Source organism: Clytia hemisphaerica, unplaced genomic scaffold (genome assembly GCF_902728285.1).
Source record: "Clytia hemisphaerica strain Z4C2 unplaced genomic scaffold, Clytia hemisphaerica genome assembly, whole genome shotgun sequence".
NCBI classification, from domain to species: domain Eukaryota; kingdom Metazoa; phylum Cnidaria; class Hydrozoa; order Leptothecata; family Clytiidae; genus Clytia; species Clytia hemisphaerica.
In genome coordinates, this window is record NW_027104060.1 from 1119134 (window position 1) to 1135280 (window position 16147).

The 16147-nt window shown below is 41.1% G+C and overlaps 2 protein-coding genes across 2 annotated transcripts in view; both read right to left on the reverse strand.

Moving 5' to 3' along the window:
- LOC136812438 (histone H4 transcription factor-like) overlaps window positions 1-16147 on the reverse strand; it is a 39544-nt gene that overhangs the window by 19574 nt on the left and 3823 nt on the right. The window contains exons 2-3 of the mRNA XM_067068936.1: window positions 3066-3237; window positions 2659-2718 (exon numbers count right to left, since the gene is read on the reverse strand). Of these exons, the coding sequence (XP_066925037.1) occupies window positions 2659-2718; window positions 3066-3228 (223 nt within the window). The 5' untranslated portion in view covers window positions 3229-3237. The remainder of the gene's footprint in view (window positions 1-2658; window positions 2719-3065; window positions 3238-16147) is intronic.
- Window positions 3938-10216, reverse strand: LOC136812370 (uncharacterized). Its single transcript, XM_067068866.1, has one exon. The coding sequence runs from the start codon at window positions 10214-10216 to the stop codon at window positions 3938-3940; it is 6279 nt and encodes a 2092-aa protein (XP_066924967.1).

Consider the following 16147-nt stretch of genomic DNA (forward strand, 5'->3'; position numbering starts at 1 on the left):
CTTTGATCGAGTACCGCGCGAGCTTCTCTGGGAAGTGTTATATATTTTTGGTGTCCCTGATAAACTTGTACGTCTGCTTAAATCACTTCACGCAAATGTGGAAGTTAAGTTTGTTGTAAATGACATCACTAAAAGGATCGAAAGTATAATTGGTGTCAAACAGGGTGATATACTGGGTCCACTCCTTTTCATTTTCTACCTTGCTGCTGTAATGATATCTTGGAGAACCACTCACACACGAGAAGTCTGTATCTTTCACACCAAGTTTGACGATATCCTAACCGGTAGACGACCTTCAACTAAAAAATGTGAACAGTTTTCGTTACCGGACTCTGAGTATGCTGACGATACCGGAGTTCTATTCACATCAAGAAGCTCTGTCGAAACCTACCTTCCACCACTAGTCAAGCATTTTCTAAGATTCGGTCTAGAAATCCATGTTGGTACCGAAGAGAAAAGCTCTAAATCTGAAATTTTGTTTGTTTCTGCTCCGAACCAAACCTATACCGATCCCCTGTCTTTCGATAATACGAATCTTAGTAATGTCAAAATCGATGATGCATCCCATATGCCGATCGTCGATCGTTTTTGTTACCTGGGGTCAATCCTATCGCGTGATTGTAAAGATACCCTTGACGTCGAGTCGAGAATAAAAGCAGCCAGCAGTGCGTTTGGAGCTTTGAGAAATTGTTTATTCCGTTCTACTAATGTTTCGTTCGCAGCAAAAAAATCTGTCTACGAAGGCATTGTTCTGGCGATTTTGTTATATGGCTCTGAGCACTGGTGCCTTACTGAAATTGTTTATAGAAAGTTGAGAGTTTTTCATGCTCGTTGTGTCCGCACCATATGCCGTGTTAACTTAAATCATGTGAGATCCCACCGAATTTCGACGGCTGAATTGCTTGAGCGCACTGGTTTGCTCTCTATTGATGTATATGTTACACGTCGCCAACTACGCTGGTTAGGGCACGTAACCCGAATGCCCTCTGATCGTTTGCCCCGTAAGATGCTGACATGCTGGGTTAGCGAAAGGCGCCCACGCGGGGCCCCTGAATTCACGTATGGGCGTGGAGTTTACAAAAGTTTGAATAAAGTTGGTATATTGAAATGTGAGTGGTATGGGAAAGCTTTGAATCGTGTGGAATGGAAAAATGTTATTGATAGTTATATTTAGTTTATCATTTGCACTTAATGTTTTCGTTTTTTACTATACTTTTTATTTGTCATAGCGCTGTGAACCCTAAGTTAAGTTAGGGCCTATTCCCTGTGCTAAGGGAAGGTTCACCTCCTCCTCCTCCGATAACTTCTTCTCAACCGCGAAATTAAATTCCGTGAAACTTTTGAAATCGGCCCATTCGCGAAATTAAATTCCGCGAAATTTGCCATTTTGAAACTCTGATTCGCGAAATTAAATTCCGCGAAAATTTCTTCACTTAAGGTATCTAGTCTGTAAAGGGGTTAAGATATTTGTGAGGAGAATTAACCTACATATGAAGGGACAATAATATAACTGACACCTCAAATACGTCACATTCTCCTTTGATTGCGAGAGTTAAACTCCTGCTCTTCTGGATATAAGTACTGATCATATTTTGAAAATGTGAATTTTCAAAATTATATCACATGCTCAGTAGAATTTTCACCTAACATGAGTGGATTTTGACGTACCATGAGTGGATTTTGACATAAGATGAGTGAATTTTGACGTAATATGAGTGAATTTTGACGTAACATGAGTGAATTTTGACGTAACATGAGTGAATTTTCGAAGCTCACTTCAAAGAGACACTAGAAGACAGACGTCAAGTCGTTTATATGTTCATGGAACAACTAATCCTGTACCTTTGGAAATGTCACATTAGTCCCGCTGCTGAGGTTGAACATGGGTCTATTTGAAGGGGGTGGCAGGATGCGCGAGAATGTTTAGCTAAAGAAATCACTCAACTCTCTCTAATTCGAAACTCTACTAAACAAATCTTTCTGCAATTCGAGCTAGAACATTTGCTCCTTACCCCTTAACTGGAGAGTCACATAAAATACTCTTTGCAATTCCAATATTTCTCTAATTCGAAGAAAATTCTTGGTCTCTTTCAGATCGAATTAGGGAGAGGATACTGTATTGCAAGTTCTAACTAACAATCACTCATACAACAACAGTTTATCATTATTAGCAAACAAAAGAACCTTAGTCAGCTAATTCTTGAATATTGTCGTGGCTATTGCAATTTCTAATCTCTGTGAATAGAAGGAATGCAATCTCATATTCAAAAATTTACAACATACACAATAAATAAAGGTTTCACCAAGTGCACCAGCTTCATTCAATGATATCAAAGGGGCTCTTTTTGTCCCTCGAAATAAATGGAACCCTTTGTTACTTCAGTTTTTGTTAACTTTCTTTCCTTATTGTCTTAGTGCAATGTAAGGGGTAGAGCTTCAATTCAAAGATGTAAATTTCTTATAAGCAACCGAGTTTCTAAGGGTCATGGTTAGCCATGACCAAAAAGTTAAGCCCCTTGGCCTTAGCAAACTAGCCCTGAAGTTGCTAGGCATTAGCTCGAAATCCATAAGCAACTTTTTGGTTAATCCTTAGCAACTCCAGCCCTGAGCCGAATGTTGGGGTTGCTTAAAAGAAAAAATGTGAATGTGGAAACTTACCTTCCCACGAGCAGCCTCTCCACATGCAACAACAAGCCATCGCTTTGTCTTCGCTCCAATCTATGGTTAAAGATAATATTTTCAAGTCAATGCAAAGTATTTTTTACCAGACGAGGAAACCAACATTTATGTAGCAAACTAGACAGACAAAAAGGGAAGTTTAGAAATACGAAAGATAATTTGAGGGGGGGGGTGTGATTAGGAAAGAAGGGCACAGTACATATGAAATTTCAAATTGAGGTGGAGAGATGGATAAGGGTTAATTCAATGTTTAAGGGGGGGGGCTAGAAAACCTTGATAGTGTGTATAATCTACGATTTTTTCATCATCACCAATAACAGTTAGGCATCTCTGGAGGAGAGGTTTTACAAAACATCTCCAAACTTACAAAATTAAAGCTATCCTACCTGCATCCTCTCGCATTTTCGCAACGAATGCATCTGCATGTGCTTTCAAATGGTCCGAGAAAATCTCATATTCTGTAGGTTCAATGTCCAGACGCCATTGGCAATTTTCCCACTCACATGCAACCATGCAGATTTTGGGACTTCTTTTCTTTTGTTTCGGCATATTATTATCCTACAAAAGGAAATTTGTTTGAATGAAGTTTCATATAGACATGAAAGTTCACTAAGTGTTAAGTGGACTTCGTCCTAGGAGGTCAGTGAATTATGGACAATATCAATAGCTATGTTTATTGTATAATATCTTCTCTATGTAGTCGATAAATTAGTAACAATTCATAATCTCATAGATGAATATAATCGGTAGTAAAGTATCTCTGTAAAGTAACTCTGTAAAGTATCTCTGTAAAATATCAATCAATTCGGTTTGTAGTAAAACTCAGTGAAGTATCATTCAAAGTATTTACTTTGTATAATGTGACATCTCATAAGTCAGCCTTTTCCTTTACATACATGTCATCTCTCTATTGATGTAAATCATAACTCATCCTGACGAGCAGAATGATTTCTAAAAAATCTACGAATATATAGCAAATGATATTCTCTAGGGTCATTATGTATAAAACTGCGTAACAATAGAAAAGCTACACTTATAATTTCACGGGAATTACGTCATTCCCCAAGTGGATCAACGAAATCGACCAATTAAGAATTTATTGGGAGCTAAGTTGCGTAACAGTCCCCTCCTTGAAAGGACATGTCTTTCAACATTATGGCATCCAATCAAGCAACATCGGCCAAACAATCCATGTTTAGAATGTCAGTTCTACATTAACACAAGGTTCACCATCACTCGCATGGTGTATAAACGTTTATCAATCGGAGAGATCCAACGGAGCCAGCTTTCGTATTGGCCGAACATACGTCCCGTCCTTGGTGCGAATCTCGACCGTTCTAGTTCTACCGTCGTCGCTCGTCACAAGTCGTTCTATCCTCGCTAACTGCCACGTTCCTCTCGTCATTTGTTGTTCGTCGGAATAGAGCACGAGCTGCCCCATCTTGAGCTCATCATGTACGTCCGTAGTCCATTTGTTCCTCGTCGTAAGTGTTGGTAGGTACTCCCTCTGCCAACGTCCCCAGAATTGGTTTGTGATCGCTTGTACTTGTCTCCAACGTTTTCTGAATGTCATCTCATTTTCGTAAATGACGCAAGGTTGAAGGTTGTTGCTCGCTCGTCCAATCAGAAATTGGCTTGGTGTAAGAGGTTCGAGATCGTTAACATCGTCACTAAGGTGTGTAAGAGGACGACTGTTAACAAGCGCTTCGACTTCGGTGAATACAGTAATCAGAGTAAAATCGCTTACCGATTGGTCCGCAAGTATCACTTTAAGGCTCGTCTTCACACTCCGAACTAATCTTTCCCACGCTCCACCCATGTGGGGTGCGTTTGGAGGATTGAACTTCCAGGTGATTGACCTCCTCCTCATTGACTGATCAATCTTCATTTGATCCATTCGCTCAAGCTCTCGTTTGAGTTCGTTGGTGGCGCCTTGGAAATTTGTCCCGCAATCGGAACGAATGACATCTGGGTTGCCTCTACGATTTATGAACCTTTCAAGTACATTGATGAAATCGTCCGTGCTCAATGAAGGTGCAACTTCAAGGTGAACTGCCCTTGTCGTCAGGCAGGTGAAGATACATCCCCATCGTTTGATGCGACTTCTCAGGATCTTGACTTCAATTGGACCAAAAAAGTCGACCCCCGTCTGGAAAAATGGTGGCGTTGACGTCTTGATCCTATCGATTGGTAGATCAGCCATCTTAACTTCCATTGGTGATGACTTGTGCCGTTGACAAGTAACGCACTGACGAGTCACAGCATTGACGATTGATTTTCCTTTAGTTATCCAGAATTCCTGCCTCAAGAGGGACAGGAGGTGTTGTTTCCCTGGGTGATGATTGATTTCGTGATAGTGACGCACGAGAAGCTTTACAGCTGGATGTATCCCAGGAAGGATGATTTGATGTTTTGATGCGAATGGGAGTGTGCTATTCTTCAATCTTCCACCGACCCTGAGAATACTTTCATTGTCTAGGAAAGGGTCGAGCCTCATAAGTGGACCCCTTTTCTTTTTTGCAAGGTGGCTTGTTTTTGTTACGGATGCTTCTTGGAGTGCATCCTTCGTCTTTGTTGGTGTTAGGGAAGCTCCATAACAGCCTTCCTTGATTGCTTCCTTCATCTCTGCTGTTGTTGGTGAGGCTGGGTGGCAGACTTCGTCGGGCACGTCCTTCGACTCTGTTGTTGTTGTGGTTGAAGAAGCTTGCTTGTAGTTTTCTTGAAATACCTCCTGCTGGATTAGTTTCAGAACTTCGTTCCGTCCTTGTCTCTCTTCGTATGTTGTTAAGCTTCTCTCTTGCTGGGGTTTCTTATCCAGCTCCTTTGCTGGGGTCAATGTGTCTTGGGATGCTTTTCCTTGTGCTTTCTTCTTGAGTTGAAGTCGAATTATCCAGGCAATTGTCCTGGTCAACCTCGCCCACTTTGAAAATCGTGTGTAGTCGATCATCGGTCTCTCAGTTTTGATGTTTAGATTCATTGTCTCCTTTTTAATTTCCTCATCATCTGGGTCGATATCAGGGATAGTTGTCTCTCCCCAAGATTCTTCTGGCCTGTAGAGGATTTCTGGTCCCTTGAACCAGATGGGATCTGATGTCAGCCGGTGAATATTTGTTTCTCTTGTTCCCAAGTCAGATGGGTTTTGCTTCCCTGGGATGTGGTGCCACTGATCGGGTTCTGACTTCTCTCTTATTTCGAAGACCCTGTTGCTTACGAAAACTTTGAATCTCTTGCTGTCATTTGAAATATACTGGAGGTTAAGGGTGGAATCCGTCCAGAAGTGGATGGCACTGAAAGTCATCTCCGCTTCATCGACGATTGTTTGATGCAAACGTACAGCCATCACTGCACCTTGGAGCTCGAGCCTTGGCAAGGTAATCTTCTTAAGTGGGGCAACACGAGACTTCGCCATCAGTAAGTGACACGTCACTCCTCCTCCTCGATTGACTCTCACGTAGCTACAAGCCGAGAAGGCTTTTTCGGAACCATCACAGAAAGTGTGGAGTTGAAGCTCGTAACCATTGATGTCGAGAGAGCGAGGTACCTCGATAGTACCGATCTGGCGCAGTTCCTCGAGCCATCGATTCCACTCCTTTGCGAGATTATCATCGATTGAATCATCCCAAGAGTACTTTGCTCTCCAGAGTTCTTGTAGTATCAATCTTGCCTTCAAGGTGAATGGCGTTAGTAGGCCCAAAGGATCGTAGACGGTCGAGGTTGTCTTTAGTATCCCTCTTTTGGTGTTATTAGCAGAAGGTTCGACCGAATGGAAGTAGAAACAATCTTTGGTCAGGTTCCAGCGGACGCCAAGAGCACGTGAAACCGCTGGTTTATCGTCGATCTTAAGAGAGGTGATGTTTTCCTTTGCCCTTCTTTCTTCAGGGATATTTTTCAGGAACTCGGCCGAGTTGCTATTGAACTTCGTAACTCTGAAGCCTCTATTGTCTAGAAGCCGGATCAGGGGGAGGAATGTTTCGTTTGCCTCTTCTGTTGTTTGTACTGACTTCAATAGATCGTCGACGTAAAACGATTTAAGCACCGTCTTTATCACTCTATCTGAGAAATCTTGTTGTTGATCGAGAGCGGCTCTTCTCAAGGCATAGGCGGAGCAGCAGGTGGAATCGGTTGCTCCAAAGATATGAACCAACATCTTGTAGTGTTCGGGTGGCGATTTTGAGTTGGGATCATCTCTCCAAAGGAAGCGAACAGCGTCTGTATCTCCCTCGTTTAAGTGGACTCTGTGGAACATGGCTTCGATGTCAGCCGTAACAGCGACCTTATATCTTCGGAATCGCAAAAGAATGCCAATCAAGCTGTTTAGGAGGTCAGGACCTGTGAACAGACTCTTATTGAGGCTGGTACCCGCAACTTCTGCCGCAGCATCAAAGACGGTTCGTATCTTTCCCGGTTTATGAGGTTCTATAACGCCATGATGTGGGAGATACCATGTTCTGTCCGTGCGTTCCTCTACTTCAGAAACCTCGAGTCTTCGGGCATAGCCTTTCTCTAGGTAACTTGAGATGTTGTTCTGGTACATTCTGAAGAAATCAGAGTCATTCCTCAGGCGTTTGGACAAACTATTGAGGCGTCGTTCAGCTTGTGCATAGTTGTTCGGAAGTTTGACTGATCCTTTCCATAACATTGGAACTACGTAATGACCATCCTTTACAACAGTCTCTTCATCTAATCTCTCTATGGCTTGACGGTCTTGGATCGACAATGGTCTAGTTTCTTGTATCTTGGTGCCAAACGATTCTGTTTCCCAGAAGTCTCTCACAAGTCTGTCGAGTGAATCTTCCTCATCCATTCGAAGATGTGCTGTCAAAACCTTTTTGGTTTTGGCTCCTCCCTTGTCGTAGCTTCCTATCAAGGACCATCCGAATGGTGTCTTTGAAGCATGTGGCAAACCGTGACCTCCAAACTTCACTTCAGATGATATTAGAGCCTTTGGAACATCAGCTCCGATCAACATCTCCACTTGGCCTGACGTCACATTTGCTATGTTCAGTCCTTTGATATACTGCCATTCTCTGCTCTCTGCTATGTCATTTGGTATTGCTTGGCTTGGCATGCGGAACTTCGAATCTTCGATGGAATGGACGCTCTCCACCTCTGCTCTGAACCCTTTGTCCGCCGAAGATATTGATATATTCAGAGTCTTGACCCTGATGTCTTCGTGATCCTTTATAGTGCTGATCTTGATCGTCTCCATACGTCCCCTGAGCCCCAACTTGTTACAAAGACTCTTCTTGATCAGCGTACACTGGCTGCCACTATCTAAGAGAGCATATGTGGTGACCCATTGCCGATGCTTGTTCAGTATCATCACAGGGACGATCTGGAGAAAAACGTGCTGCCCGATTCCAGTCGCCGATATTAGTTTCCCCTCTGAATGAGAGTCCGGAGGCTGTCCTCGCTCTCTGACTTCTTCCTTTGAAGCTTGGTCTGGGTCTGTGTGAACCTGAGGCTGCTTTTGTTCTCCATTCCCTCTCTTCAGAACTTGGTCTGAGTTCTTGGACAAGGCTTTGTGGAGCCAAGTGTGATGTCTTCTGTTGCAATCGGGTGCAGAACAATTCCTTCTTACCATGCAATCTCTAACACCATGTCCTTTCTGGAGACAGTTGAAGCATAAGAGTTTCGACTTGACTGTCTCGAGTTTCCCTTGCGACGATTTCCTTTTGAATTCCTCACATTGGTATATCTTGTGGTTCTCGCCGCAGTGCGAGCAGACAATTTTCCTCTCATCATCTCTATCGTTCCCTCCAACATGGCCATTGAACTTTGACTTCTTAGGTGAAGGCAAGTATGGGTCTTTGGCTGCCATGATTCTGTCTTGTAGCCATCTTTCGACGTGACATAAATTTGGCTCCTCCTTCTTTCTTATCCTGAAAGAATGCTCCGCCCATTTGTGCAAGTAACGATCAGGGAGGCGCCGGAGCGTTTGACGTAACACCGAAGTACTGTGAATGTCTGCAATGTAGTTCATCTTCTTCAGTGTATTGACACATTCTGACAGCGAGTAGTAAAAGTCGGTCATAGTCTCTGCGTCATCAGATAGTTGGGAACCGTTTGTCACCTTCTTGATGGTTGCTTGTGCGACTATGGAGGGATTGCCAAACATATATTTGAGTCTTTGGAGTGAGTCGATGTACCCTTGTGAATCGTTAGGGTAACCTCCTACCGCCCTGAGAGGTTCTCCAGTGAGATGTTGCACAAGGTAAGTTCTCTTCTGAAAGCTGTCAAGGTAGGGTTGACGATGCACCATGTCGTAGAAACTCGAGATGAAGGTCACCCACCGGTCTGCACTGCCATCAAACTGTGGTATGATCTGAGTAGGCAGTCTTTGTTGTATTAACATTTGCATCTGGATATCACAACTTTGGGACAATGGTTGGACGTTCAAGTTCTCGAGGTTCAGCTCATCTATCCATGAATCGATGGATCTCTCCCCTTCTTGGGTGACTGATTGTCGAACTGATCCCCTATTATCATTCGTCTGACAACGCTCGTCTCGATGTCTTTCGTTGGTTTGGTTGACCCGAGATCGATTGTACTTATTGATTGTGGCTGGGAAAGGAGTAGCATCTGGGTTGAGTCTATCCTTGGGAGGGTACTTATCAATAATATATGTACTTTGTAAGCAACGATTAGGAAGGGGGTCCCTCCATTCCTGAGGGCTCCTTTTGAACTTTACTTCTCTTGATGTTGACTCAAGGTGATGGGTTTGCCCCCTCGTCCCATCATATGTTTGATATCTTGTTCCTTCGGACACGTCTGCTGCTTCGGACACGATTAGTCTTTTGGACGTATCGTCCGGGGTTCTTACTTCGTGTTCTCCGGATACATGAGGTTTAGTTTCGGTATTTTGGAGTCGTGTTAGGTTCGCTTCAAGTAAAATTCCCTTTCCAGGTTCCGGGGACCGGTTTTCGGGGTCATTCCTTCTGGGTGAGTTGCTTCCGTATTCATTCATGGCCTGCGTATCCCGGACTTCCGCATTCTCAGGATCTCTGTTTCCTGTTGTCTGGGTCATAGTGTTGTTGGAGTGGGCCGGCTCAATATATAACTTCGAGAATGCTTCAATGACGCTATTGTTGTCTGCTTCAGATCCTTCGAGCTTTTCTGCTTCAGATCCTTCGAGCTTTTCTGCATCCTCGAAAAATTGGATACTTTGTCTCCAGGATTCGATTCTCGCCTTTTGAGTTTCAGCAGAACATAGTGATGAAGGAGTATCATTTTCTCTGTCGACGAAGTATTGCTCAATATTCGCCAAACAGTCGTTCACCCTTATGGATAGGTCATCTATCCATCGGTCATTGAATTCCGGATGTCCGTCGGTCAAGAGTAGCATGAAGTCCTCATGTCTTTCTATAGCGGCCAGTTTCTCTTGCTGCAAGGTATCTTTCAGAAATCGCAGCTTCGTTCGACTTCCCCGCGACGCGACATGGGTTTCTATTTCTTGAATCATTTTCCCGATAGAATATTTTTTCCCGTTTCTCTTGCGCTTCGCTTGGGAGATTTGACGCTCGATACTAGAGGCCATAATAGTGGATATGGGGATATTCTTGACGATATTCTAATGTCTCGGTAACGATTCGGATTGGTGTATGATTTGTATGGGCTCTGTGCGACCCTTGCGTATGTTGGATAGGTGAGCGTTGTATCAAGTTATGGTGTGATCTGCGATCAGGTTTGATTTTTAGTATGTCGATGTTTGTTAAGGCCCCTGGGCGGTGATGCGCGCGCGGGGGTGTAAGCTGGTGGCGGGTGACGATAGTTGCAGTGTTTGCGGAATAGGCGGAGCGGTTGGGAATGAGGACGGTGTTTGTAGCGGGCGGGAGGGTGGTTTAAGACAGTTATTCAAACTGATCAGAGGTAGAAACCAGGCCCAATAGTGGTCGGATAGCTCCGTCCGGCTCAGGTCAAACGGTTCAAACGGTCAGACGTTAGGACGTTATTCAAACTGGTCAGAAGCAGAAACCAGGCCAAATGGCGATCGGATAACTCCGCCCGGTTCAGGTCAAACGGTTCAAACGGTCAGACGTTAGGACGTTATTCAAACTGGTCAGAAGCAGAAACCAGGCCAAATGGCGATCGGATAACTCCGCCCGGTTCAGGTCAAACGGTTCAAACGGTCAGACGTTAGGACGTTATTCAAACTGGTCAGAAGCAGAAACCAGGCCAAATGGCGATCGGATAGCTCCGTCCGGCTCAGGTCAAACAGTTCAAACGGTCAGACGTTAGGACGTTATTCAAACTGGTCAGAAGCAGAAACCAGGCCAAATGGCGATCGGATAACTCGGCCCGGATCAGGTCAAACGGTTCAAATGGCCAGACGTTAATAAGAGCCAGACAGGACAGAGACTGAAACGGTTTATCAACAGACAGGTCAAACAGAAACCAGGTCCCAGTCTTCAATGAGCCACACCAGAGTTTCCCGTGCCACAAGAACAATTCTGTGTTGCCCTTCTTGATGTCCTCTCTTGAGTTCTTGACAGGAAAACGCCACAACTATAAAAGTAACCACAACCATAAATTAAAAAACAAACAATTTCTTCTTCTTCAATTTCTTCTTCTTTAAAATGCTTCTGATGAGTTATTGTTAAGTGGACTTCGTCCTAGGAGGTCAGTGAATTATGGACAATATCAATAGCTATGTTTATTGTATAATATCTTCTCTATGTAGTCGATAAATTAGTAACAATTCATAATCTCATAGATGAATATAATCGGTAGTAAAGTATCTCTGTAAAGTAACTCTGTAAAGTATCTCTGTAAAATATCAATCAATTCGGTTTGTAGTAAAACTCAGTGAAGTATCATTCAAAGTATTTACTTTGTATAATGTGACATCTCATAAGTCAGCCTTTTCCTTTACATACATGTCATCTCTCTATTGATGTAAATCATAACTCATCCTGACGAGCAGAATGATTTCTAAAAAATCTACGAATATATAGCAAATGATATTCTCTAGGGTCATTATGTATAAAACTGCGTAACAATAGAAAAGCTACACTTATAATTTCACGGGAATTACGTCATTCCCCAAGTGGATCAACGAAATCGACCAATTAAGAATTTATTGGGAGCTAAGTTGCGTAACACTAAGGCTTACCAGGAAGTTTATATAATTATTTGAGCTAATAATTATCAAAATAATGTCAAACCAAGGGATTCTCCAAAAGCTTTAACCATTACTATGGATTTTATGGATACATATTTATATGCTAGCTAGTCTGAATTGCAGACCTCTATAGTCTGCCTTAAATTTACGAATTTCACATTTTAGCCTTTATATTTTTTAGTATTTTTTAGCACTTTTATGTTATCTTATTACTTTTATTTTAGCAGGTGTTTTGGTGAAAACAGTAAATTACACATAATAATTATTGTATAACTCCTTTTACGTTGTTTTCAATACTTCAATTTGTGAAGCCTCTTTACGTCACATAGAACAAAAGAAAATAGTAAAAGAACAAAGGAATTACCCATAGCCACCATTTTGTAACCATGGGGAATCGGGATTTTATGGAAATAGACCTTTTTTCAAAGAGGACGTCCTGTTGAATAATTATGTAGTCCAGTCATAAAAACAATGATAGAGCCATACATAATTACTGTATCATGCATATTGTAATAATTATGCATGGTTTTATTATTGTTTTTCTGCTGGACTACATAATTATTCAACAGGGTGGCCTCTTTGAAAAAAGGTCCATGGGAATCCTCATATTGAATACGTAAAGCATCTTCTGAAAATTTCATTCTTCCCCATGAAAATGAAAAAAGAAGAAGGCTCTTTCGTTTTCTGTTATGGCGTGTTATGGCAAGGCTGCACTCGAGGAAAAATTCGGAAATACCAAGTTCCGCACTGGAAGAGCGCACCTGATATAAATTTTGGTCCGGACAAGGTGCACCTATACCTCGGAAATTTGCCTAAAAAGGCAAAAAATTGCTAAAATTAGTTGCACTTTAGGAAAAAACAGCTGAACTCTGTACTTGAGGTTAAAAAAACGTCTTTAACTTGCATCTGAAAACCTTAAATTTTGCACCTACACTCGACTTTGTGCAAAATGGAGTCAGACAAAAATCAAATCAATTGGAAATTGAAAATAAATGGCCCGCTGTTTTACCCTTTTTATGTAGACGTGACACCGCAGCCCTTGGATTTTATTATAGCCCTTCTTTTTTTTTCAAATGCGATATCTCCACTGATGCAAGTTACCCAATCTCATGGTATGTTTTTAAGGCTAGGGAGATAATAACACATTCCCACAAACCCAAAGCATACAGAAGGATTGGAGAAGGACCCTGCCGACGCACCGGACTGTCCGGTGGCAAAAAGTATCCTTTCGCTACACCGGACGCAATAAGTCCGGTGTCAGTCTGGTGCTGCATACAGGAAATTTTGGACGCCGGACATTTATGAAACAAAAAATTAAGCAACACCGGACGCACTGGACTGGTCATGTCCGGTGTAGAGATTGTCCGGCGGAAAAAATTCTCATTTTACACCGGACCTTCACGTGTCCGGTGTTCGTTAAGTCTGGTGCGTCGACAGGGTCCTATTGGAGATTATCTTTATTATATTTTAAAATTGAATTCTTGTGCGATCAATAATTGAAGTAAAGATGGCGGGTGAAGCGAAGGATGGAACTGGAAAGGATTGAATTGGATAAAAATCAGTCAGCTGACGCAAACACAAGTAATTTACGTTTAGTTTTTCTAAAAAGAACTACCTAGCTACGGCAGATCATTTCAATCAGTCGGGCACATCCTGGCAAATGAACGGGGTATTTTTCACTTGCGACCATTGGCAAATGAACGGGTCGAAAACGAAAGTGACGTATAGCGCCGAATACCCAGTTTAATTGAACCGGGTTGGAAATATTTTGCTTCATTTCAAAGAACTACATAGATGAAATTTTTTTTACATGGGTCAATTTTGTCTTCGAAGATTGAATAAACTTTTAATGAAAAAATAAAGTTCCCAGTTTTCTTCCTTTTTTCCCTTTTTCAGTTTGAAGTTCATTTTTATTTATTTTCACGCTTTTAGCCTGAGACGTCCTATCTCATTTACACTGGGTGACGAATACCCCATGCAAATGCTCACCCAGTTCATTTGCCAGGATGTGCCTGACTGTCAATGGAAGTTTGGAAAGTTTACAAGGTTCTTGACAAAAAATCTTTTGTTTGATTGTCAAATGATAACACACATTCGATTGAATTTCACAAGTTTGGTTGTTCAGGTTCGACAAGCTCAATAAACAGCAAAAGGTACCAAAACTTTTGGTTTGGTTCAAAAAAACTTCTTGAGCTTTTCACTTTTGGTAAAAGGACGACCCTCGACATGGCCCGAGAATTCTCGGGTCAAAACTTTTATTGGAATTCGCGTAAAGCCCGAGTATGGCCCGAGCTGGCCCGAGAATTCGGGCCGTGTTCGGGCCACACGCGGGCCACCGCGGGCCACACTCGGGCCAATTTTTGAAAACATGATCTAAACAGGCGTGTAATTTCAGGACTGAATTTTTTTAACATTTTCTTTGAGAAAAACTTGGTTTCTCTTATAATTATATTAAATATATGAATGTTGTAAATTCATATAAATATTAAATGTCTTATTTGGTATGAAAACATAGTTATAAATATACTTAGGGTGGAAATATTTGCTAGTAAACTGGTCCTGGTTTTAACACAGGAAAAAATTAGCAGATCACAAGTTTGTGAAACGTCGTTTCCGGCCCTTAAAAATCGGATTTTCAAAATTTAGTTTGTGAAATAAAGTTTGGGATATTGTGAACATTGGGTTTTCTTATTTCACATTGAAGTTTTCTTTTCACAAGGTCATCGTGAATTTGATTTACACAATGATAGAACTAATTTTCACAATATTTAAAAAGATAGGTTGTAAAGTTCCATTTAACAAGTTTGTTAATTGTATACGTCACTGACGTCATAACTTGGGATATTGACAATCACAAGGTAAAATAGCATAGGAACTAACTGTTCTGATACCAAGTTTGGGAATATCAATTTCCGACCCCAAAGACATTTTCTTTAGTCTGATTTGGGATTTCTCAAATCATGGGTATTTTTTAGTTAAAAAGATTTATTTTCACAAGCTTAAGAAAAATAGGTTGTAAAAACCCATTTCACAAGTTTGTTAATTGTATATACCACAATATCTTTGGGATATTGAAAATCACAATATAAAATAGCATAGGAACTAATTCTTGCTAATTATTCTGATACCAAGTTTGGAAAAGTCAATATCCGACCCCAGAGACATTTTCTTTGGTCTGATTTGGGATTTCTCGAATCCTGGGAATGTTTTATTCTTTGCTATGACAAATTTTTGAATTTAGTCTTTGCAATGTAAAAATTGTTTTCACAAGTTTCAAAAATAAGCTTGTTAAATTCCATTTCACAAGGTTAAGTTATGTGGTTACCATAGATTGGGATATTGAAAATAACGATGCAAAATAACATGGATTCACTAATTAGACACCCGATTTGGAAAAATTCATTTCTGTATCTCTCCTATAGCCTAATTTGGGATTTTGTGAATCCCGAATGTTTTATGATCTAATATTATATCTAACTTTTACAATGAAAAAATATACATATGTACAATGACGAAAAATGATAAAAATGAAGAAATAACTTAGTAAATGCAATTACTAGAGTTTGAAATCGTGCAAAATTCTAAAAACATAAAAAAAAGAGTAATTACTTTCAAAAAACATCCATAAAATTATCATTAGTTTTGTTCTCAGCATGTAAGGCAAAGATAATTATTCTAATGTTACATTAATAAAATCAAGCAATCCGAATGTGTGAAATGGTTTGGTTTAAGTGCAGCTTTGGGTTAGGGTCAGACTTTGAAATAGTATGTTTTTGATATATAAAATACAGTAAAACTGTATTGAAATAATGTGTATTTTTGATACCGAAACATTACGTCATTACTCAAAAGAGTATACTCTTAAAAGTAATGAACAACGTTAAGATCTGGCGGGAGGTATTCCTTCGGGAACCGTAAAGACAGCCATCGACGAACACGTAGCCCAGCTGGATTTCAGCCTGCTACGTGAAGACTGACCGTGAGTGCTTAACCGACCGAGGGCAAGTGAAGTTGAAAACTTGCTTAAATGACTTGCTGTGAAGGAAAAAACACGGTCAACCTCCACCTCGCACGTGACTTGTTTTTCGTCACGTTCAAGCGTTTACCTGTTAGTTTTCAAGTATACTTGGCTAACCAGAATCCTAACTTAATTAAACTCGGTTTAAAAAATGCTGACCAAAAGTAGCATAAAGCCCTTTCGAAAAATTCCTCATAAATTGTCATAAGTACATTGACTTGAAGTGATAATCGTAATATCCATAATCAAAAGAACAAATGAATAAGGTGGACTAAAGTCACAGTTCAAACGACTCAATATCGATCATTGGAATTCCACCAGAATCTCTA

What these genes read in the sequence shown, in the direction of transcription:
- LOC136812370 (XM_067068866.1), bottom strand. Translation starts at nt 10,216, where the DNA reads ATGGCCTCTAGTATCGAGCGTCAAATCTCCCAAGCGAAGCGCAAGAGA.